Here is a 25,324-nt window from a genome sequence, read left to right on the forward strand (position 1 = left end):
ACCAACAACACCCCAGGTGGGTTCGGGAATGGCTTTTACAAGGTCTTCAAACTCTGGTTAACATCACCTCTGACCAGACTAATGTGATTAGGGAGAGGGGGTCCAATCTCTCTGGGACATGGGCGTCTCCACCACTACACTGCTCCTCAAGACTCATAAGGAGCGTGAGTGCAGTAGCTATCACCCCATATACCTGTTGAAGTGACGCAAAGATATACGCAAAGGTATTGGCCCATCTGTTTGGAAGGGTTCTCCCCAAGATAATTCATCCCAATCAGGTGGGATTTGTAGCGGGCAGCCACGGGGGACACCAGTAGGGCAGTCAATGTCATTGATTGGGCAAAGGTTCTCAATTGCTGCCTTGGGTACGACAGGCCTTTGACTGCATGGAGTGGGGGGGCATCACCCGAATACCCTATAAGTGAATGGTGCTAGCCAACTTCCAGATTCCCATCCATGAAGGTGGCAGTCAATGGGCGTCTCGGCGGGGAAATTGAAATTAGGTGGGGTACACGGCAGGGGTGCCCCCTCGTCCCACTGATATTTGCAATGGTGCCCCTGGCTAATGTGATACGGCAAGATACTGGGATCAACAGTGCGCAAGGGGATAGAAATTGCTTTATATGCTGATGTGTTATTTCTCCAGGGAACTGGGTGTACACTTCTGCTTCTTTGTGCTAGACATTGAATATTTGGGGATCAATTTGACATGGGATTATGGGACGCTGTAAAAGACCAATATACCCTTGTGTGCGGGACTGAAGGAGGACCTGCAGAGGTGGCATAAGCAAGATCTCACATGCTTCACACGCATTACAGCACTCAATAACTATTACCCAGGTGTCCCTGTGGTTAGCGCCCCCCTACCCGCCGATTACTATACCAGTGCCACAGGTCCAGGGATTACAAGAGATATTCTTTTTCATTTGGCAGAGGAAGAATCCTGGATCCCTAGAAATCTTATGTTCCTGGGTGGGTTGGGTGTCCCAGACATTACCTGCTGGCGGCGCAAATAGTTCCCATGTTGCAGTGGGCTGTGCAGTCTGGCAAGGGGGGGGGGGTGTGACCTGGAGCAGGGTGCTAAGTCTATACCCGTTGAGTGCCTTAGCCTTGACTGGCAGGGCGCCGGGGAGAAACCTTGTGTGCGCTGAAGCAAATGCTAAGGGGGGGTGGAGCGGTTGGTCCTGGGGCTAGGCCCATACCCACCAGTACAACACAACGTGGATTTTAGTCCGAGTTGGTCCGATGGGTTTTGTAGGGCTGGAGCAGAGGCGCTACGCTGACACTAGCTGAGCTGTACATGGAGTATCCCCCACTCATTTCAGCATATGAAAACTAAATCCCAGCTGGGCGAAAGGGAGCTGTTTCACTATATGCAAATCAGGCACTGGAGTTCAGGCTGGAGGAGGTGGGGGGTTCCTAGGTCGCAAACAGGGTTGGAGACAAAAATGAAGGAGGGAATGGACCAAAAGAGGGTTTCACGTATATAAAAGTGCCTGGACTGTCCCATGTTCTGGATTGAGGGCATCCGCTATGCAATGGTTGTTGTAAGTTTATTTTATTTGCACGTTAATTATGAAAAAAAACGTGTATGCTCCATCACTGAACTTGTATTGGTGGGCTTTGGTGCACAAGAAAGATATATGCAATGTTGCATGGGTTCTTTTGCTTCATTAATAAAAAAAGGTTTACCAAAAAAGGTGGTGGAATGCAGCGGTCTTATGGTAGCATAATTGGTCAGCTGACACATCCTTATTGAATTGAACAGCTAAGCAAAAGACTAACAGATGTAAGAGAAGGGGTTGATCAGGTTTGGGATGCGCAAATACAGCTATTGCAGCTTGGAAAATTTACCAGGGTCACTGATTAAATAACTGACTGCGTTGATAAGAACAAGCAACAGTGCTCATCAGTGGGGCAAAATTTACCAATACAGAAACCAATATTGGCATGGTTCATTGGATGAACTCAGCACCCATCACTCAGCTCGCGAGGTTAGTTGAACTGATCAAAGAGTATACAGTGGGATATTGCCTGTGCAGGAGTGTAGGACTAACTGGTCAACAAGGTTGGCATCAGAGAAGATGTACTGCACAACAGTTGGCCAAGATTCCAGAATAGCTATTTCAGAATCCCAGAAGAGCGGTGTCCTGGAAGTACAGGAAAGAGGCAAAAATAGAATGCACCTGTGAATGTAGTGTGGGGACCAGACTAGCAAGTTCGTCCCCAGTGCCTGGGCAGTCTGTAACTTGGCCACTCACGCCATGTGGAGGTGCAACTCCATTCTGCTCGAAACCAGAATTATGCCGCAGGGATAACTTCTTGTCTATGTGTGATATTGGCTCCAGTTGGAAATGATGGCCCCAGCAACCTCCCCAGCTGCAATTCCTTAGTAAGCTAACTAGAGGTCAGATGGGAAACAGAATATACTGTAATGGGAAGGCAACAAGTTTCTTTGCGTTGTAAGCTATGGTTTCAAAGGGAGGCTAATGCGTGATGTTGGTGTCCGTACCATCAGTAGATTATTTTACAGACAATGAGGCAAGATTGACGTACCCTGGATGAAAATGTCAGGTCACACTGACTGGAAGGATGTCACCATACATCTTGTCAGTTTGTGACCAGTAAGAGTGTACTTGCAGGTATAATGAATGGGGTTATTGTTAAGATGCGTGTGCTGAAAAGCCTGGTAGAAGGGTTCTTGAATCTTCCTTAAATCGGAACAATTACCTGCTAAAGGGAAGCAGTGCTGACAGCTGGTAAGTTTAGTGGGTCTCTTAAGAGGCAAGATGCAATTTTCAATAACTCGCAAGCCAAATAATACCCCTTTTTAATCATTACCCAAAATTGATGCGGGTCTTGTGTCTTGACAAGACAAAAAAGACGTAATCAGATGGTGGAATGCATGTTAAAATTGCAGGCCCTGCTGTGCATGCAAAAAGAAAAGGAGTTTACTGGAATGCAAAACATTTCTGCTCAGGGTATACCCGCAGAAGGCAATGTCTGGGTGGCTAGGCTGCTTTTTGCTCTACTTCACCCACCCTCCTTTTCATGGCACTTTGATGCAATGCCATGGTTTAGCATTTAGCTCTGTAAAAGGGCATTGCTTTCATAGCCTGTGGTTGCACCTGTGTATAGGCCCAGGCATAGCAAGTGTTGTGGGAGTTAATATTGCTAGGGAGGCCAGTGGGCTGTACTGTTTAGGTCTCCTTGGCTTAATGCATCAATTGCTTTTGAAACTCGTCTAGATAGCATTGCCTTTGTGAGTGTAGAGTGTTGTCGACACCTGGTTCAGTGGTAACATGCAAGTGATATTAATCGCAGCAGCCACGAACATGACAGCAGTCACTGCTCATGCCCCCTCCACTTCAGTAAGAATGCAGACCGTTGGTTTAACCGCAACTATCTGGCAGCTTTTTCTTAGAACGCTGGTTAGGCCAAGCACCTTGACATTGCTCCAGAATTCCTTGCGCCCAGGACTAAAGAAATATGGAGGATAAATCTGAGGCTAATGGGGCGCCTGGGAGGCATGCTCAATGTGGGCTCATTTTGAAGTTCAAAGTCGGTCCTCAATGCCCATTCTCCCCCACCCCCACTCTGAATCCTGCAATTTTATTTTTTGGGTGTCCAGAGTGCAAACCATTTTAATAGTCCAACCATGCATGTGGTCAGTATACTGCTTTTTTTGTGCGAGTTACAGTGAATGAGCACTAGAATTAGCAGTGAATGAGCACTAGATAGCAACTGTTGCTTTCAGGTGAGAAGCAAAACTTGGAACACTCGTCTTCTGAGCCCGTGTGCTGAAATGGGATCTGTTCTCAAAGACTAGGATCATTAATTTGTAAAGTATCACCATCTGATCACTGCACTGAAGTTCAGGAACCAACAAGCACCACACCACTTTCTGTTCTTCACTGCCTGTGCCTCAAACCCATCACTCCCACCAGATAATGTTCCATACTTTCTCGGATATACAATCTTTGCCAGTCTACCAAATAAGTCCCTATACTGCCTCCCTCATAAGCAGAGAACCCCAACAGCTCCTTAATACCGAAAATCACTTTTTGTAAAAGGTTGCAAAACCAGACCAATCTGACTGGTCAACAGCATGATAAGGTGACTGCCATACAGGTGTTAAGGAAAGCCTCAAAACCAGTCACTCCCCTAGGAACAAGAAACAATGACAAGGCCGCATAGTCCAATTAATCCACCACTCCTCCCCTTACTAGCAGGAACTCTGCACTGGCCAGATCATGGCCTGAGTCATAAGCACTAAAATCATAAAAATTTGCCACAAACGATTTATAAAAACCTAAACGCCAAACTTCGTAACTCCTTGAGCAATGACCTTCCACTTGGTCCACTGATTTTTCATTGACGTGTAGATGGGTTTAAAAATCACACAAAAAACGAAGGCCAATACATTCTGCATTTCACCTGGTGCGGGAGCAGGAACATCTACCTGGAACATTTGGAGAGGTCATTAAAAATAAGCCATCAAATGTACTTGACATTTCTATGCGCGCTAGCTAGAAATTTAACACAGAATTCGTTTTTTTCCCACTTTTTATTTTTACATATTCCATTCACACAAGATACTCCAGTTAGAAATTCCTGTAAAAGAAAAAAAATTGTCAGTACCAACATTGCAACAGAGACAATATCTTGCGTGGGTGGAGGCATTAAATTGTAAGATTCTAAATAGCTCAGTGTGTGCATTACTGAATACCAACTTGAACAGCTATTTCCACTCATTCTCACGGTAGAAGGCAGTGACACTCATATCATCGCTCGCAAGCACCAATGCTGCCCACTCAAATCAGTTAAAGCCTAAAAAAAACCTGTACACAGAAAATTGTTCCAAAGGAATTAAAAACAAACCTCGCCTACCCTAACAGCAATCCAAAAGGTGGACAATTGCTAAAAATAACCAGCAGGTTATCTAGGTCAAATACAGCGTTACTATATGCTAGTGTTACCTACATTTGAAAAACTGATCCTCACTGTGCACAGGTGTTATGCACGAGGTCAAAGGCTAGCAACATAGGCAACAGCGCAAACATTCACTTCAAGAACCTAAGAACAAAGTATTACCCTCAAACAGGTGCCGCTCAGTCAGTTGAGATTTATAAAAAATAAATATAGTACGCACAAAGTGGGAACCACTACAAGATTAGCACTTCACAGCACCTTAAAATAATGACTTACTTTGGAACAATCCCATCTTGCTTGGCCAACCTGAGGATGGAGTCATCGGATTCTCCCTATAAAGATAAAACATGGTTAGTAATCAGGCAAAAGACTTTACAAAATCAGTCAATTCTCAAGCAGTAGTGGGTGTCATAGGCTGTGTTATAAGTAGAAACTGGAAGAAGTCAGACCGTGACAGTATAGAGCTTGTACAAAAAAACAAAGCTTGCGACAGGCACCCAAGCTGGGACACCAGGAAACAAATGCAACGCCAGGTGTCTGCATCAACTGTGAGCCATTTTCCACTTTGTGTCACCCTTTATGTTTCGTTTCCTGTTCTGCAGGAGGGATGAGAGGACTACGAGTAGGCACTCATGCACAAGCAAACAAAAGACCACAAACAGAAGTACTGAGCTTCGCCATAAAAAAGACTGAGGTGGAACTGGGACCAAAGGCACAGAGCTCTTAACATAATATAACCCACATGAGGAATCACCATGCCCTCCATCAACTACGTCCACAACTAAGTCAGGCCTAATGAAAAGGTGATGGGTGACATAACATATTTCAGGACAGGAGAGTATGTTTGCAGTAAAACATGAAAAAGGGAAGATCATTGCATGCTTCATTGGCTAAACCTAGAACATAAAGACCAGTGCACGAAATAGTGTCCCTGCAACTGTGCCCTACCAGGGGTCTTCTGTTCCAGCTGGCACATCAGGTAATTGGGCAATTCCAACTAAAGGTAAACTCTGCATTTCAGCTAAAGCTACTGCAGAGGTTATGCAGGCAAAGTAATGAAAAGGAGCTTGCCCACATTTCTTAAATTGGGAGCCACCTTAACAGGACATTACTCCTAGAAACTATACTAAACCTTGAACAGATGGGATAGCCACCCAGAACGGTATCGGAGCCTTTCAGATGTCAACTTCAGCCAGTTCTAGCACATTCGCTCACCAACTGCCAACAATTCAGATGTCAAATTGTCCACATGAGGCCTCATGTGTAATCATGATGCCTATTCTGCTGAAAGAGGGGGGAGGGGGTTTTGGGGGTCCAAACAGCCACAAAATAGCTTTCACAAGCTGAACCCCTACATTAAACATTTGCCAGAGAACGCATTCATGTGAACGCCAGTAGATCTAGTAAAAGGGTTCAAATGCATATAGGCTGTTGGGTTCACCTGAAAGTATGAATCCCAATCCAGGGGGCGGGGGCACAACATTTGGCAAACATGACATTTTAAAGCATTATAATATGGGTATATGATCAAAAACTAAGGCCTTATGATGACAATACCTGGTTAGGTAAATGCAACACACGGAAAGGAGACAGTCCATACATGACCAGTTGACCATCAGAAGCGAGGGATATTGAATCGGGACACCGCAGCTCAAGTACATTCATAGTAAACTCTGCTTACCATCCTACGAATTGCTCCACAGATGGCATAGGGTTTTGTCTGTCCATTGAATCTACCCGTGACTTTGTCAACCTACAAATAAACAAAAATAGTTACAAACAAAAATATTACTAATCACATGCTCAGCGACATCTTTTCAAATCCCGACTAAGGATTCTGCCCAATACAAGAACACAGAAAGTTCAGCAATTCTTGGCTAGGTTGGTCTAGTCTAACATGGCGACATGTTAGTTCCACTTCTGTATTTCAAAATGATTTGTTGTCAAATAATCCAAAATGATTTTTCTTATTTCTTTTCAAAGGTCGCGTCTCAATGTGTTAAGCGGTTAAGCCAAGAACAAAACGCAATAGGTAATCATAGAAAGGGGGAAAACCCCAAAAAAGAGACTGCGCCCAGTTTTGAATTTTTTTTTTCAGAACTGGGCGCAGTCTCTTTTTTTGGGTTTTCCCCCTTTCTATCAATACAAGAACACCCTTTGTTATTAAAGCCACGGGTCTGCAAAAAAAACTCCCTTGGATGAAGAGTCAATGTCTCAACGTGATGCCTTGATTTGAGGGGGGAGGGGGGCAAAAATTAAAACATACATAAGGTTTGTCCATAAGGCCAGTAAGCGGTGCACATTAAATACCCCAGCTGTGCATGAGCCATTGGCAATACAGGCCAGTTTACTGTTCTCCGGGGCACCCATTCAGTGCCCTGTGGTTTAGGTGTGCCTAGGCTGGTGAAGTCCTGCCACTCCCATCTTTATGCCTAGAACCAGGACGGGCCACCCAGAGGAGCTGCAGGAGGCTCAAAACTGTTCGAGCTGCAACAACCATGAAGTAAATAAATACAATTTTGTTTAAAAAAAAGCACAACACAAACCTGTGCGTATGTGTGCATTGCATTGTGAAAGTAAGTTCTTGTCAGAGAGCGGTGCAGGTGAACAGGGCGGAGGTGAACATAGAAATGATTTTCGTAAATGAGTAGGTGTGGGTATAAGGTGGGGCTGTGAATTAGTGCTCTGCTGGAGGTGACACTACGGAGCATAGCATGTTCACTGACCTGAGCACAACCAGCATCGTCTTTTTGGGACCACTGGAATACATTCATGCAGCTAGTATAAACAACTGTGGTATCAACACAAATATACTTATGGGGGTTTGGGGGAAATCAAAGTGCTCCTATGCACTGTGACATACCAACTATTGGGGTTTTTATGAGTTGCCCTATAAAACAGATTGGTTTAAGGCATGCAAAACCAATCTTAAAACTTAAGGGTGGGGTCGCTCCCCACCTCTGAGACTCTTGGCTGGATGCGACTCCTTTGAAACACTGTTGCACGTTCATGGGAAAGATTTATGACCCTCCAATAAAAAAAAAGAAAAAACAGAAAAACCACCACACACCAGCCTCCTCGCCGCACAACTGTGTGCAAAGTAGACTACAATAGTTTGTGTGGTTACAAAATTGCCACCCAGGGTTTAAAATCAAGTTTCTAGCTGCTTATCTAGACGTTACCGTCTTCAGCGACATCAGCACCATTCCATCCAGTCATGGAGCAGACAGTATACATTTTAGAGATTGATGTTCACGTTATTTAGTTTTTGGATTAGAGCATGCCTTTGAGACAGGTGGCAAGCCGCAAAATGTGCACTAGCCTGTCTTTGGCTAGTGACAATTGACTCGTGGAGAGTAAGGAAGTGTGTATGTGGAGAATGAAGTGGGCAAGTGGCTTTTTATGCGTGGCTATTAGCTTACAACTTTAATTTGGCGTGCGTTTTGAGTTCCAGTTTATTCAGAGTTTGCAGTCAAATCACTGTACAGGAGATTCATGTTCGTTGTACATGCCAGTTCATGAGCAGAAACAGGCTGCGATGGGGCAGACATGGACACCGATAAATCTCAGCTTGCGCCAGTCAGACTATTTGCATGTTGCTGCCACAACGGTATTGCAGATGTTAACGTGCACAGAATTGTTCACCTGTGGAAATGCATGAAAATCAAACTCTGGCAAATGAGATCCAGTGTCTTACAACAGGGACTATAGTTAAGTCCTATGTTTGAATTGGGGGAAAACAAGTTTTTAAAAGGCCTTAAACCATGTTGTGCCACCTTTATCCCTTGTACCACCCCACTGCGCCCTCCCCCAGCCCAGAAAGTTCTTACCCGATCCAATAAAGGGCCGAGAGCAACCTATTCTCGGACTGGTCCGTTGGCCATCTCTATACCACCACTAGATTGCAATTTAGCCACTGCTCATCAAAGTAAGCTTACGCAACACAGCTGCCCCCTTTTCACCTGTGCTATATATATATATTCAGCAAAGCCATATGCAACAGTTCACATACTAAGTCTAACCCTTTGATGTTGGACACTGCCCAGCCCTCCCTCCACCCATGTCACTGCATAATTTACCCAACTTGGCTCCCAAGTCATTGCATAACTTAGTCAATTGCATTGTGCATCTGTGCCCCACCCAGTAGCTTGTGGATTATAGTCCACAGCATGGAGCCAAACATGTGCACAGGCACCAGCCATCCACCCCCACTCTGCCAATCCTTTGAATTTACGGTTACCACTAGCTCCCACAGCCTCACCGTGCTAATTTAAAGGCCCACTGGCACGCTCAATAGTTTGCTGCCTCCATTATCCTACGACTTCCACCCCACAGAGACCCTGTAGCCCAAAAATAAACGTTTTTAAAAAAAGACCTTGCCAAAGAGAACCCTCATTTTCCTTATATACTCCCTGGCGGCCCTTCATGACCATCCCAGGGTTAGAAATTGCTGGAGGCTATTTTCTCCTGCCTGTAGCCTAGCAGAGCCTGGTTATTGGCAGAGCAACAGCTACCTAGAGACTCTCCATGCCAAATGCATGCCATAGAAATATACTTAAGCAACTTTAACTCAATGCGATTGGGAATATACGTGAATACATTTATAACAAAGGCTCATATATAGCAGCGGTGTGCCGTTCAAAACCAAAAGTAAAGAAAGTCATCTCATTTGAAGTGAGACTTGGGGGCGTGCTATTAGTAGGTCCCAGAGCTAGTTTTACCCCCGGGTGAGACAACCAGAAACTGCCTTTGGCTCCTGCTCAGCAAATCTCAATTGAGAAGACTGCCAACCTGCCCATACATATTGCATCTCCCTCTAAAGCACCAAATATTTAAGTAGCTTGCACAACGTGTCTTTGGGCTGCAGCACCTTCCTCATGTACACCGCGCCTTGAAGATTAACAGAGTTAAACATAATTAGATCTTCAGAAGTGGCGCGGACAAAAGAAAAAATATAAAGAAAACAGCAGGAAGGAGACTACAGCTCGGTATTCAAGGCAGGCATAGCACTACTAAAGCAGAAGCTGCACATCTGCAAGGATGTTCTTTAGATTAACCCATCAGACAAAGATACAAGATGGCTGTTGCCAAAAGAAAGTGGCATGCATTTAAAATGTAAACTGCACATGACAGTTCAAATCTGTCTGTGTCGGGCTAATAATGGGCTACACAACTTACTTCAGACCAAACTTAAACGTCAACACAGAACATTGTTGCGCTTGAAACAGGCTCTTGCTGTGTTTTTTTCGTATAAACAAGGAGTACGACAACAAATAATTCCTGAACCACGTTCCCAGATTTCCTTACATTGTATGAACAAACATGGTAAAGGTAAGATATACCCACCCGCAACACAGAGGGTGACTGAAGTCACCACAATCAATGTATTAACCCCTTAAGTGCCAAGGACGAGGAATCTCGCCCTTGGCACTTAAGGGGTTAATAGAGGAGAAAATGTTAGAAGGCTTTGAATGGTGAAATACCGAAATCACCAAAAAAGGCCTTGGCACTGGGGGGGAAAACCCATGGCTTAAAGAGCAGCAATATGTAAATAGCACAAATCCACACAGGGTGAAAAAAAGCCAGAGGAAATACCACAGCCTTCCTAGCCAAGTTAAACACTAGCGATTACATTGCAGATATAGGCAGCGAAACATGCTGCCACACGAAGAAGCCTCTTGCGATGCTGCATTGGGGGTGAGGGAGCAGGCCCGCCTAAAAGTGCAACCTAAAAATAAATGACAGTCGCAGGGAAAAACAAGACATGTTCCGACTGCAGGTCAAAATAAGTGCATTTAGCGTTAGTACGCATGGCAGTTCACTTAGAACCACCCTAGCCTCGAAAAGAAAGAGGCAGAGCATGAACACCTGCTTTTGGTTAAAGAGAGAATAACATGCTTTTATTTTTATTCAATCTTACCTCTGCAATGTTCATCTGGATAGATGCATGGTCCTTGGCACCAATGATTCGGTTGCTCGCAGAGCTGTGGAGGAAAAACAGACAGTGAATTTCTGCAAGCCTTAATCGGGAGTTAGCATTTCACAAGCAACCAGTAGAAGAACCCCATAGGCACTAACACGCGAAATGAAGATTGAAATGCATTTGTGCTATATAACATTTAGCCATTCCCCATTCATAATTCCTTAGCATCCTATGGTTAGCCAAGCATTAGATAACAAATTACCAGTACAAGTTGTATGGTCCGTTACAGTTTTAATTATATACATTTTTGTTGTCTTGAAATCCTGCTTCCTTAACTGGTTATTACATCTGTCTCATAAAATCTTCAAATTCGTATGGGTGCAGATACATTACATTTTCGCTTACTGAATTTCATTAAAGAGGTTATGCATCATATCCATATCAAAACCATATTTGTAAACCTTTCCTGAAGTGGAATCGTATGTAAGGACTACAGCATTGTACAATCGAGTGTATAATACCGAAGCAGGGCAGAGGGCATATGCAAGAGCTTGCACTCACATCCAATCAACAATTATACACACAAGTATACACAAACAAAGTTTAGATGAACGGCCCCTTAGCAACAACAACAAACAAAAAAATCCCTGTGTGGACACAATTACACTACTGTCAGTCCAGTCTTAAGTCTTACAAATAAGGTGGGTAGCAACCAAAAAGGCATATTTTAACAAAATTCCATTGAGCCACCGAGCTTTGTAGAACTATTGAATCATGGCATTCCTGAAGAGATCCAAAAGAAAGGTTAGGATTTAATCTCTTCCGCATTAGGGACGGAAGATATCCAGACAATGAAAAACCTCCATAAGAAATACCTTGTAATGTTGTAGTGCATTAACAAAAAGCTAAAATATTGAGTGATAATTACCATTTACGAGGGACGTACAGATCCACAAATTCGCCAGCGTCGTTCTGCATGGTCTCTTTTGAAGGATGTCAAATTGACCTACAAGAAACCACAAATTATGAATCAGACGATCAGTTTTTACAGCAAATATCTGCGAGGGTTGAAAGTACTGTTGTAGGATTGAGCTACAGTTTGCCATTCATGCACCAACATCATATTAATAGGAGACGTTAGAGTTTGTAAACTTAAGCATAAGCAAGACCCTCTCCTTATTTTGCATTCTAAATCTTTATTTTGAAGGTTACAAACCATCATAAAAGATTACCCTAAATCCAGGTCCTACAAAGTAATTATCATGCCCGATACCCCAAAGGAATCGTCAAGACCAGCAAGGCTAATCAACAATGGCAACACATTTCAAACGCATTTGGTTTAACGGGAATCAAACTAAAACAAGGGAGACTGGTTGGAGGAAAGGCGCAAATATTTAAGAGGGCAATGAGGTATTTTGGCCCACTGGACTACACCTATCTTGGCCAAGGTATAGTCGAGAGGAATTTTCTCAAAGAATCATGATTGAGATCTTATGCACGGTCCTGGCCACCAACTGCCCTGTGATTAGAGTTCCAGATCAGCAGGCGGCTTACATGCACAGCAAAGCCTCCCTTAAACACACGAGGTAGGATACGTTCGACTAATCACAGACCCAATTGACATGGACTATTCTTAAGTGCTCACTGCACAGAAGTTCTGGCATGGTTGACTAGCTCCCAATCAAATCTGGGGGTTGGGGAGATAATTTGATTGAGAGAAAAGTGTGTCCAATATTCATGGGACGGTGTAATAGGGGCACATTGGAGAATGTGTGTGCAGTTATTTTATTACCCATGCATGTTATTACTCATGAATACATTCATATGAACTAGAAAATGGACGACTAGTGTAATGTTTTAAACGAGTACAAAAACTTTGCTGAAGCACACTATGGAATATAGTGAAAATATTCGAGTTCGCGCACACAGACACTTGGCCATATGTTGAAAACAAATGGGGACCGATTAACAAATGCAAGGGAGGATAACTGAATAGAAGTTGGGGGACACGTTCTGATACGAAGCAACTTTTTTTAAAAAAAAATAGGCACCATTGTGAATTCCAAGGAATCTGGAATGCCAGATGGCGCAACTAAAAATGGTGGAAGAAAGGAAAGCCAATATCCTAAAGCCTTACATGCACAGCATATGTACAAATGTGAGTTAACTAGTGTGAGCTGTGTGTGATCCCCAAATTATTTGAGAGACAAGCCAATCTGACTCAATGTGGGGCTCTTGGTGTGTCCCTGGAAATGGGAAAGTGTGCCCGATTATCGAATTTCTATCTTTTCTCCGTTTAGTAAGGGAAGGTCATGTGACATCCACCGATAAAGATTAAGCAATGAACAGATTGATTTGAGTGTTAACTGGGTAAAGTCTGTGCAGTTAAGGCAGGTACACATTTCTAGTTGCAAGCTACTAGCCAGCCATAAAGTCAATCGCCACCTGAACATACACAGCACAATTTTGTATTTGCCAAGTATGATAACTAGCCAATGGTGAGTGCTTATGATATTAGAAATGTAATGAGGCCGGCAGGGAGGAAAGCTACAGCTTAAAACAAGTGTTAAAAACATGGGAGGGAGCACAGGCATGTAATTACTACTGGTCCGTGGCAGGTGGTGAACATTTTAGTAAAAAGGATTATTTCCCCCAAATTAGCACAATGGACCACTAAGTAAGAGGGCGACACCCATTAATTTCATTTCAATAAAATACTGAAAGTTAAAAATCATACAATGTACAAACAGTGCTGCAATACAACAGACATATCACCAATACGGCACATATTATTTCATACCATTTTAGTGATGCTGGATTCCAAAATGTATGTCAGCATTGCTGCTGTAAAAGCCTTCTGCTGTAATATATGCCACAATTGTAAAATGTCATGCAATTTCTTTTACTGTAAAGAAACGAAGCACGCTGCCAGTACATTAAAAACACTCTCAGAAAAGTAAGATTCTCCCATCAGCTTCGAAATGTAATTAAAAAGCGGTTTAAAATGGACTTTTGTGGGAAAATAGTGGTACAGACACATTAACACCAAAGATGGGTGGGGAAATGGTTAAAAGTGTTATTTCTTTAATACCATACACAGTACTCCCTGCCGGAGCTGTGAGGCGCGAGCCGTCCCACTTCCCAAGGACCACAAACAAGGGCGAATCATGTCCTGTGCCTGTCTCCCCTAGACAGGGTGGCTGCCCACATGGAGAATGCTCCCCTCGATGTTGCCAGAGCAGTGACGCCTGCACGAAGCCTCCTGAAACATATGCAGTCCATGCTGCTGTTTTATGAATAGCGCTGTGCAAGCATTTCCTTTTCGGCTGCACCCGTGAAATTGGATGCTGCCTACTTTCATTCGAAAAATCTCTTGAGCTTTGATTCGCTCCTTCACCCCAGCAGCTTGCTGGAATACTTATGCTCTTGGACTTTTGATGCCGCCATTGGCACCCATGTGGTAAATACCACGCCAAGATGGCGCCTCCTCTGAAGTGAGCTGCCTACACATCGCCGAGGCCACCCCTGTGACGTCGCTGCCAACTGCTGCATCCGGATTGGATGGGCAGCACCATATGTTAGCCCTGCCGGAGCCGTGAGGCACGAACCGTCCCACCTCCCAAGGACCACAAACAAGGACGAATCCTGTCCTGTGCCTCTAGTGACTGTGGCCAGACCCTTTTCGCCTAACAATGTGCACTCCTGCGCCCACTGTCCGGTAAGTCTCCTCTCCATTGGGGATGCCCTCTCAATGCCTGCCATCCATGCTTACTCGCCCTTACCGTACCTAACTGTATGCCGGCACTATTCAAACTTCTTGCCAGTTTTACCAGCAACACATGCGTGAACCTCTGAACATTTGCCTTCCCGCGACCTTGCTTGGGGCACTCGTGGGTCCATGTCCACAACACCGCAACCTCACCATTAGCGTACCCTGTTATCTGATTTGTTTCAACTCGCCTATGACTTCCAGATATGACACTTTATAAACTTTGCCTGCTAAGGCAATCCGTATTTGAACCTGACTATTTGCATTGTATATTGACTATGTATAGGTCCTCATTGATTGCTAACATGCTTTTATCTATCCCACTTTACACATGTCAGCCTATGCCTGTCCTATGTTGCATACCTGAAACTGCCCTTTTTGCACCTCATCAGCTATTTCGAATTTAGCCTATGCCTGCCTTGTTGTTGCATATCTGAAACTGCCCTTTTTGCACCTTATCAGCTATTTCGTATCTAGCCTATACCCGCCTGATGTCGCATAACTGAAACCGTGGCTTTAGTCTAATTGAAGTTGCCCTTCTTCTGCACTGTATTGGCAATCTCGAACATAGTCCTAGCCTACCTGCTGTACTAATACCTAAATTGCCCTCTCTGCATAATTTCAACTATGCTCCCTTGGCTCATTCTCACCATGTTCCCTTTTTGTATCGTGAACAGCACTCCATGTAGCAGCAACAGCCGCATACCATACAACAATGGACTAGCTAAACTCGGCTTCCCTAGACACCATCCCATCCCCTGTCCCACACCCTTCCTCCGCTCCCTTCCACCATTCCCACACTGCCAAAGTTAATGCCACACCAGCTAATACCCCACCCAACAGTACCAACCTAACCATAGCGGACTACACTGCCAATAACCACTACCGTCCCAATCCATTAGGTTACCGCCCCACAACCAACCCTACCATCCATGACTGCAATAACAGACTTGGCGCTAGACTCCCTACCACATCCAGCAAGCTGCCTGCCACACCTATGACCAAGACCACAATTGAGGACAGCGCTAATGCCACTAACACGACATCCCTAAAAGGGGCACTACTCAATGTTAGATCCCTAGTAGCCCACCCCACCGAAATTGCCGACATTATCCTATCAGGAGACCTCGACTTCCTCGCTACTACAGAAACACGGCTACATGAAGCAGCAGGACCTTACCTCACTCTTGCTATTCCCGACAACTACTCCATCCTCAGAGCGGACAGACCTAATGCTCGCGGAGGTGTAGCAATCATATTCAAATCCTCACTTGACCTCAGACCGATCACTTCCCCCCCCGCTAAACTCTTGTGAGCACCTCACCGTTAAAGTACAAACTACCCCTAAGAGTACAATTACTCTGCAATTAATCTACAGGCCCCACAGGCTCCTTCGAGCAAGACATTACCACTCTCATAGCAGAGAACTCCAAGCCCCACTCCCAAAATATTATACTAGGAGACTTTAATCTAGGGTTCAATGACCCTAACGACACTCCAGCCGCCTCCTTGGCCAACGCCCTATCCGAGCACGACTTCATTCAAGTCATTACACTACCTACCCACCAGAAAGGTAGAACCATTGACTGGGTCGCAGCCCATAATTGTAACATTACCTGCAAAGCCCCACAACCTCTTGCATGGACTGACCACTCCATGATAATATGCGACATCAACCTAAACAATCCTAACCCTAAGCAGGGCCCCCACGCACCAGCCTGCCCGACTAGAAACAAGCGCAACATCACTGCAGAAACTCTCACACCACTGATCCTCCTCCTCCTGAACACACTCCGAGCCACCGCCAACCTTAACCTTCTAGTCAACACCTATAATGATGCCCTAACTAGCGCCATTGATGCTCTTGCCCCACTAAAGCTATGCAAAGGTAAACCTAGAGCTCATTTGAACTCTTGGTACACACCGGAACTCAAAACTCTTAGGAAGAAGAAAGCCAAGATGGAAACCTTATGGAAAACTAACCCCCCAGTAGAAAACAAATCCAATCGCATGACCATTTCGTCCCACTACAACAAAGAGATAATCCGCACTAAAAAGGAAGCCTACAATGTTAGAATAAACAATGCCCAATCCTCTGCGAAAGAACTCTTCACCATCCTGAAGGAATTAGAAAATCCCAACCCTCCGACCAACCCTTGTGTGAAAGACAAGCCATGGTGCACCAGCATCCAAAATGCCCTGGCTAACAAAATCATTGGTCTTCAAAACAAAATCGAGTCCAAAAGACTACAAACGGTAACGCCTTCATACCTAGCACACCTACCCCGACCAACAACACTCCCGGCTTCACATTCAAAATGGTCACTATACCCGAAATCCAAAAAATCATAACATCCCTCAAACCCTCTAATTGCAAAGGGGACAGCTGCCCCGCCCAGATCATCAAAGATGCTGCGCGAGACCTAGCCCCCTTCATCTCCAAACTAGTAAACCTATCCTTCTCGACCAATTCTGTACTTAACAATTTGAAACAGTCATGGGTACACCCCATTCTAAAAAAACAATCTCTCGACCCGGCCATTCCGATTTAACTACAGGCCTATCACCACGGTCCTCTTCCTGCTAAAAATCCTCGACTGAGTTGCTTACCTGCAAATTCAAGATTACTTAAGAGTCCAATCAACTGCTAGGCCTGCGTCAATCTGGCTTTCGTCCTCCACACGGAACAGAAACCGCCCTTGTTGACCTCAAAAGTCAGATTGATGACATCAAGGACAAAAACAAAGCAGATATCCTACTCCTTCTGGACCTCTCAGCAGCCTTCAACCAGGTTGACCACAAAATACTCTGCAACCACCTCTCATCTGCTGCCCACTTCTCCCCCTCTGCTGTCATGTGGATACAGTCCTTCCTAGCCAACAGAACCATGAGGGTCTTCTCTTCTGTGGCTGCAGCAGACCCCAGCACCTGCGGTGTCCCACAAGGGTCCTGCGTTTCCCCCACCCTCTATAACATCTTTACAAAGCCTCTCTTTGATAAACTGGACCATCTGGGTGTCACCTACACCAACTACGCAGATGACACCCAGATACTCCTCACCATCACCGGCAACAAGAAGATAGACGCTACCAGGATTAACAAAATCTTCGCCATCATTCAGGCATGGATGGCCACACACGGCCCTTGCCTGAATGATGAGAAGACCAAACTCCTCCTGGTCGGATCCCCCAATAACCTACAGAAACTTAGCCCCGACTACTCCAACTTCACCATAGATGGCAACATCATCCCAGTCGTGAAATATGTGAAAACCTTAGGCTTCTACCTCAACGCCAACACCAACCTCTCCAAACAAGTTAATATGACCGCCTCAGCCACTGCCTACACTGGAAAACTAATTAGGGCCTGCAGACCTTTTCTATCTACGAACAGCTGCCTCACTCTGGCTAGGGCCCTCATACAATCGAAGCTTGACTACTGCAATAGCCTCTTCCTTGGTGCCAACCAAGCTATAATCAATAAACTTCAGATCCTCCAAAACAATGCGCTGAAAGCAGCATTAAATACTCCCAGGAGAGAGCACATCTCCCACATAAGAACATCTTGCAAATGGTTATCCATTCAACAAAAACTTGACTTAAAAACCCTCTGCCTCACCTATAAAGCTTTAAACCATATAGCCCCCCCGTACCTCACCAACAAATTCATTTTAAAACCTAGCACTAGAATCACTAGATCCTCCAACACTCTCTGCCTCACCATGCCTAGATTCACCGCCAAAAGAGCTGGGGGCTCGAGCTTCACTGTCCTTGCCCCTCAACTTTGGAAGACCTTACCGCTGAATATTAAATTGACCAAATCCTTCCAATCGTTCAGAAAAATAGTCATTAGTTGGCTTTTGGAGAAGGCAATCCTTAGATAGACTAATCTCATTACTAACTGTATATACCTTGAAATGTTTAACCGTGTAACCTAACTACCTGCTTGTATATACTGTACATGGCACATTACCGCCACAATTGTATAACTGCAAAAATGTTCTATATATACTGTCATTATGTAACCTGTCCTTAAGCGCCCATTTACCCCTGGGTCTGGAGCGCTATACTAAATAAACAAACAAATACCACAAAAATATCACTGTTGGGGTTTTAAACAGACAGAACCCTCTGGCAGTGTTGGCATTTCCTTCGCCCACAATACGAATTGACATGGCCCTAGTGGAACATGCATAAAGCTAGTTTCTCGGAGTCCTAAGTAAATAAGCAGAACAGATATTTAAGGGGGGGGCGTAGCTGCTCCCTTTTATTCCAAAAGCAATAGCAGGCAACATTCAGAGCTCAGATTGTGCTGCACCTCATGTGATTGAAGTCCAAGTTTGGTTATCCACTAGCATTCCAAGACTGTTCTGAATAACACACGACAAAGTCCGTGATTGTGCAGCAAAATCCAGGATTGAATAAGCCAATCCTTCCAACAAGGTACGATGAGAATTCTGCACATGCTCAATTTTTGATGTTAAGCATTACTGCACACCTTTGTTCCACTTAATGAGAACAATCACCATTTAGATTTGAATGCACCCCACCCCCAATTATCACTGCTCTAGATTTTTTTTTAAATCTATATGCTTTGATAAAAAGGTTCAGTCCCGAGGTAATTAACCCATGCACCTCTTAACCAGCACAAGACCTGCCATAGAAGTGTTAATGATGCAGGGCAGTCCAATGTTTAAGGGCTAATCTACCTAATCTTGACTTCTTTTCCTCGCACTGCTCCACATCCTAAGCATCAACTGCAAGGTTCATTGGAGATATTAGCATTATACATGGAAGCAATGTTAAAAAGTAGCTTGAAACAGCAAACCTGTGGACACTTGATCGCACCATTTGGTTTTCTGCAGCCTTGCTATGCGGAAAATAGCCCAGTTTGGCAACTCCGATGACTTAGTATACATGTGCAATGCCGCCCTCAACCTCCACCAGATACGAAAGGTGGGCGATGGGTTAGGTTAATGGGGAGGGAAGGAAAACCCAAAAGGTAGCTTTGCTGCAATAGCGCGACACGTATCCACCCATCCAGGGCATGCTGGACACTGTCAAAATGGACCGGTTAAATGCCCTACAGTAAACCAGAGTACTGCCTATCCTTACACAAAGTTTTTTTAAAAAAGTCAAAACTTCCTACTGCACCTCCTCAGAGGTACTCTGCCTTTCCTCTCCTTCCCCCAGAAGCTCACCGTCTCCCGAGACCTGCCTTCGCCCATTCTCTCGGCACTGTGCACCTAGCCTACCATCTGTCTTCTGGGCCCAGGTACCTACTCACCATGCCACCCACCCGCACTGCCTCCAGGCCTCCCCTTGCACTAGGGTCTGTATCTGTGACCAAACAGTCCCCGCCACCTTTTCCCCCCTGCACTTATCAGACATACCCTGTCTGTTGCCTTAAACCCTGCACTTGCTGGCTGCATTTCAACTGTTGCCTTTTATTATTGATCTGTTTTTCCCTTCGCTCTGCACTTTCCCCCTGTCCCTCTCCCATGCACTTGCGCGTTCTCAACGTCACCGGGCCTAGTAAGATCGTTGTTTTTGTTCTCCCTTGTTCCCCTCCGTTGCCGCTCAGAAACACTTGTGTATGAGCGCGATATAAATAAAGCCTCAATTCAATAATATAATATGTCGGCTAAGTAGGGCCACTTTCAGCCAAAACAAACCAAGCTGCTCTATGAACAGACAATAAGATAGTTGGGGAATTGATACATAAGTCCCTTCAAGAAAATCTGTCATTTACTTGTCCCCCGTCCATAATTGAGGTGCTTCAAATATTTCAATGGAAGGCAATGGGCTCATTTTATTGACCCCAGGTTTTTAACTTCAAAATGCGTGTACCAGTTAAAGCTAAAACCAAGAGCATGCCTTGTTGTCAAAGTTCCAGCACGTAACATTAGTTAACTAACGCATGTGACTCAACACAAAGTTGGGGGGTGGGAGTGGGAACTCAAACAGAAACGCGTGCTCTAATAGCGTATTGATGGGAACTACCCAATGAAATGCAGTGGGCAATATTTTCAAGGGCCATAGGGGTCCTGAAATTTACTGACAATGCGGACATAAATCGAGGGTCACTTTAGGGGCCCGATGTCCATTTTTGCCCTACGTCTGAACGGTACTTCACTTAGCGCAAATGCGAAACCATTGACAGCCTGCCAAGTACCTTTAACAGGTTATGGGAGGAAAACAGACCTATTTAGGGCACAGAGGAGGGGGGTCGGCATACAACGACGGCTTTCCGTGGAAGCCGTATTACCAAACGATCAGTCATTTTTTATCCTGCAGGTCGATTGCACTTTTTTTTCTGAACGGTCTGAGCAACAAAACAAAAAAACTCCAAGCAAAGAGGGAGTTTTGCAAATATGGTAGATAAAATGTCAAGAAAAGAAAAGCACGGCAACTTAAGTGGGAGGGAGTGTTTAATTCATAACGGCATTGTTCCCAAACTGTGCCAGTTTCTCTCGAAGTGCCCTTAAAACAGAGTTGGTTAAAGAGGGGGCACTCATCGGCGGTCGGTGTACACGAAACTCAATGACAGGTCAGAGCCTAGGCTCATGGGAGGGTTCTCAGCTATGCAAGCATGATATGGGGGGGGAGACATGGGGCCAATGTTTCCCAGCACTCCAGCTGTTTCCTACACATCACAGAGTCCCTTATACCACAAATCTTGCTCGGTCCCCATGTCATCTCCAGTTACCACCATTCCCCCAACGCACACGCTCTCGGAGCAGGATGATTTGGCACTGGCCGATTTGGCCCGGCCGATTGGCCGCAGAGCCCGTTTTGGCACGGCCAGTTCGCCGTGGGGATGTGGCCAATTCGCCGTGGGGATGTTCGGGCGCCAGGATGGTTTGGCGCGGGTATTGGCATGGGAGGAGAGCTCTCGACACAGTATCCCCTGAGAATGCACTCCCCCAGCTCACCATCTACAGTGCCCAGGGGTACGTTCTGCACAGGGGCAGCGAAGGTAGTGACTCCAGGGGAGGGGGGTGGCGCTGCCATGCATGCATGGTTCTAAATGCAAGCAGACCCCATGACAGCCCCAATAATTCCAAACAAGCCTGATTGCTCACACATGGGTCAGGCTTGATATAACTGGGGTGCAGGGGGGTGACGATGTGGACAGTCTCCTTATGCTGGTGTTTGGGGCGCTCTTGGGTGGGTTTGCCGGGTTCATCTTCTCAGTCTGTGTGTGGGATGCTAATGGACATTATTTGTGCACAAGACCTGCATCTGCAATATCGATAAACGCCACCTAGAAGCGAAAAGATGACTTTCCAGTACGTGCTACAGGACCCCCACTAAGCCTCTGCTAGAAAGGCAGCAAGCAGCTAGGCGTCTCCAGGGGGTGGGGGGCAACCCACAAGCACTCACATGCCAGATGAAACCCGAGAACCCCCCGCCCACTCACTAATTAAAAGTGTGTATATGCTTCCATCACGCTGCAAGCCTGCAACCAGTACAGTCAAACTGCTCAGGCGACACCTGCGGAGAACCCATGTGCGGCCCCATTAGTCTGCACACGTCCAGGGATGCAGCGCTGTTTGCTTTGGTGCGCGTGTGGTTAAGGTTTACCAGGGAGCCCCCGGGTGTGGAGGGCGAGGGCTGGCCCATCTGGTGAGATGTCCACACAGTGATGGGCATATTAGTGACGGAGCTAAGGAAGGCAGTGGGGCTCGCCACGGTGACCTGCACGAGGACGCCCCCTCCCTCGAGCATCCGCCCTGAAGGCACGTCCGTGTGGTTTCTTACCCCTTGGCTGGCCATGGACCCACTGCCCCCGATCTTACAGAATGCACAGGACAGGTGTATAATGGCAAGTGGGTACCACTGCTCACCTGTTATGGGGCAAGCTGGCGAAGACGCGTGCTAAGGGCACAGGTAATGTGCAAACAGTCTATCAGTGTCCTGCTCTGCCTGGCACAGGTAGCAGTGCAGCACTGCATCGTTACAAGTTATGTAGAGCGCCCTCTTCCTGCCACTTCCACGTCCCTGCTGCCTCCGATCAGGCCAGCGCGTATGTGGCACTGGGGGGGCAGGTATGGGTGGCCTCTGGGCGGGATACAGCTGCCATCCACCAGTAGTAGGCATGAGTGGGGGCTGGGTATTTCGTTCTTCCCGTGGGTATGGTGGTGCCACGGGCACGCGAGGGCTAGTCAGCAGTGCCCTTGGCATTCAGAGTCCTCCCATGCAGGGAAGTGTGGACCAAGCCACCACTCCCCCCAACTGTGCTCACTCCGTGTCACAAGCTGTGTGATCCTGGTGCATTTCCCGCTGTGCCCCCAGTATCGCACCACCGGGGCAGGGGGGTGGGCTGGCGTGCTGGCTCCCGCAGCAGTTGCTCACGGTCCCACACCCGCAATTCTTTTCAAATGCAACACGTTAACATCACCTGCTAACGTGCTGCATTTGAGAAGAATTATTCTTTTGAATTTGGTGTGAGAGAGTTTAGACGTGGCTGCAATGTCAGCCACGTCCAAACGTCCCTGGCGCCAGATAAGGCTTCAGCGCCAAAATGGGCGCGGCGAACTGACCGCCGCGTCAAAGCGGTCGCGGCAAACCGGCCCGCGCCAAAACGGGGTGTACCGCACGCTCTCCCTTCCACGCGTTCAGCTCACCTCTGCCTGCAACAAATGCCCAAAGAGAAAAGGAGGAAACCGTGCCCCGGAAGTGTTCTCGGAGAGACAGTATGTAGGGGAACAGCTTCCGGTGGCAAAGAGGTTAGCGTAAGTGACACGTGACCAGTGTTTTTATGTCCGCGTATTATAAGCGACTTTGGGTTTGTTTTTGCCCAAAGTCGCTTATAATATTTGCAGGTCGCTTGTCCAAGTTTTTGTCCGCGTTTTTCCTTAATGTTGCGCTTGTTTTCCCGCTTGTTTGCCATTCCCTGCACGACTTGGCCACATTTACAAAAAAGAAAAAAAAATGCATATGAAACAACGCGAACATCCCGTCCTCCCATAAGCAGTTAAGCTGTGAGGCTCGGGCTGATTGCCATTCTAATTCAAAGCCACACGCCCCCATTGTAGGTTGTGTGGAGGCATTTTGCATTGATGGGCTCTTTCAATATTAGAGACCCTTTGAAGAAGCATTACCTAGCAAAGAGGTCAACAATTACAGGGTATTTATAGCAACACTTAGTTAAATCATGATGGAAACAAGCATTGGCAATGCCAATAGTTTGGGTTTTTGTGTAGGCATCGGAAAGGCCCTTGGTAGGCCCTGCTGTTTTTAATTGTATGAACGGTAGCAGGTGCAAGTACCTGGGCATCTAATGTTAAATGTTAAAGGTATTTGTACCGCGCACCGTCACCAACGGAATTGGTCCCCAGGCGCTCAGGCGGATCTGCAAACGATAAAGGTGGGATGGGTTAGTAGGTTGAAGAAGGGAGTAGGATAGTGAGAGAAGTGGTGTGCTGTTGGCATCTTCAACTCAGTATACACCGGGTGCTGAGCTTTGGTGCAGGTATCGAATTGGAGTCAGTCCACGTGTGCTGTTGTTCCGGTGTATGTGTTGTTGCAGTGTTGTGAAGTGCGTGCGGTTTGTTGTGCGAGAGATGGTTGTGTGAGTTTTTGAGTGAGATAAGTATGCAGAGTTTGAGCTTATTGGTTAGTGGGTTACCTGACCTTTACCAATGCTAGTACTCGCGGTTCTGGGGAGAGTGGCACTTGTTGGCCCTCGCATTCCCATCTAGGCGCGGCGCAGGCCAATGATTGGGGCTCCATACTGGTGTGATCATGCCAACATTCACACTTTTATCTGGTCGCGGCGCAGGCTAGTGTTTAGAGATCGGTCCAGGAGTGGGCAAGCTAGCGTTCACAACTCCATCCGAACGCCACGCAGGTTGGTGTTCACGGCTTTGATTGTGGCATAAGCTAGCATTCACGTTTCCTAGGCGCGGGCGAGTTATCCTTCGAACAGTCCTATCCACATGCGACGCAGGCCAACGTCTATCTAGATGCGTCTGCCAGTCTGGCTGTGTTCGTCCGGTGCGTAAGAGCGGGAGAGTGTAGGTCTAGGTTTCGTCTGGGTCTAGTTAGGTGGTCAGTCTCTGTAGCCTTCCTTTGCGGCTGTCTTCCATGATGTCTTATGCTCTGTCGAGTGGTTGGTTCTTTGGCTTGAGCGTTTGTTCAATTTGAGAGTGGCCGAAGTTGGGGTTATTTTCATCATTGTTTTAGTGTATGGGCATTCCGGTGCGTCTCCGTGGTGGTTACGCTTTGAAGAGCCATGATTTGAGGAGTTTCCTGAATGCTAGGTGGTTTGTTGTATTCCGTATATTCTTAGGTAGGTCGTTCCAAGTTTTGGGTGCCTGGTGAGAGAAAGACGATCCTCCAAATGTTTTCCTGTTGTAGGGTTTTGGTTCCAGGCGTATGTCTGTGCTTGATCTTAGTGTTCTTGTCGGTTGATGTAGGCGCAGTTTTGCGCTTAGGAATTCTGCGCCTTGTTTGTGTATTGCTCTGTGCGTGATGCACATGGCTTTGAACTTTATTCGCTGTTTCAGCGGTAGCCAGTGTTGTATTTTTAGCGCGGGTGTGATGTGTTCTCTTCTGGGTAGCTTGAGGAGAAGTCTGGCTGCTGCATTTTGTATGCGTTGCAGTTTTTTTAGAAGTCGTTCGGGCATGCCCATGTATAAGCTATTGGCATAGTCTACTCTGGACATGATCAGAGCGATGATGGTAAGTGTTTTG

The 25,324-nt window shown here is 46.1% G+C and overlaps 1 protein-coding gene across 3 annotated transcripts; it reads right to left on the reverse strand.

Annotated features, from left to right (window-relative positions):
- Nucleotides 1-4,548: 4,548 nt before the first annotated feature.
- Nucleotides 4,549-23,360, reverse strand: LOC138580312 (small ribosomal subunit protein eS21). 3 transcript variants are annotated; one of them, XM_069650740.1, is made up of 6 exons: nucleotides 23,254-23,360; nucleotides 11,784-11,861; nucleotides 10,853-10,916; nucleotides 6,614-6,685; nucleotides 5,209-5,264; nucleotides 4,549-4,614 (listed from the first exon to the last, which is right to left on the reverse strand). In XM_069650740.1, exons 2-6 carry the CDS (start codon nucleotides 11,831-11,833, stop codon nucleotides 4,605-4,607), a joined length of 252 nt encoding a protein of 83 aa, XP_069506841.1. In that variant the 5' UTR covers nucleotides 11,834-11,861; nucleotides 23,254-23,360; the 3' UTR covers nucleotides 4,549-4,604. The 3 variants fall into 3 exon arrangements, with proteins under 3 accessions (XP_069506841.1, XP_069506843.1, XP_069506842.1); XM_069650742.1 differs by lacking the exon at nucleotides 23,254-23,360 and adding an exon at nucleotides 22,474-23,135; XM_069650741.1 differs by lacking the exon at nucleotides 23,254-23,360 and adding an exon at nucleotides 13,656-13,678.
- Nucleotides 23,361-25,324: the final 1,964 nt, after the last annotated feature.

Source organism: Ambystoma mexicanum, chromosome 3p (genome assembly GCF_040938575.1).
Source record: "Ambystoma mexicanum isolate Mex_15411 chromosome 3p, UKY_AmexF1_1, whole genome shotgun sequence".
Taxonomy (NCBI): Eukaryota; Metazoa; Chordata; class Amphibia; order Caudata; family Ambystomatidae; genus Ambystoma; species Ambystoma mexicanum.

What these genes read in the sequence shown, in the direction of transcription:
- LOC138580312 (XM_069650740.1), bottom strand. Translation starts at nt 11,833, where the DNA reads ATGCAGAACGACGCTGGCGAATTTGTGGATCTGTACGTCCCTCGTAAA. An exon ending in CTGTACGTCCCTCGTAAATG is followed by an intron (nt 10,917 to 11,783) that starts GTAATTATCACT and finishes TTTCCTCCACAG; the next exon opens with CTCTGCGAGCAACCGAATCA. An exon ending in TCCAGATGAACATTGCAGAG is followed by an intron (nt 6,686 to 10,852) that starts GTAAGATTGAAT and finishes GTTTATTTGTAG; the next exon opens with GTTGACAAAGTCACGGGTAG.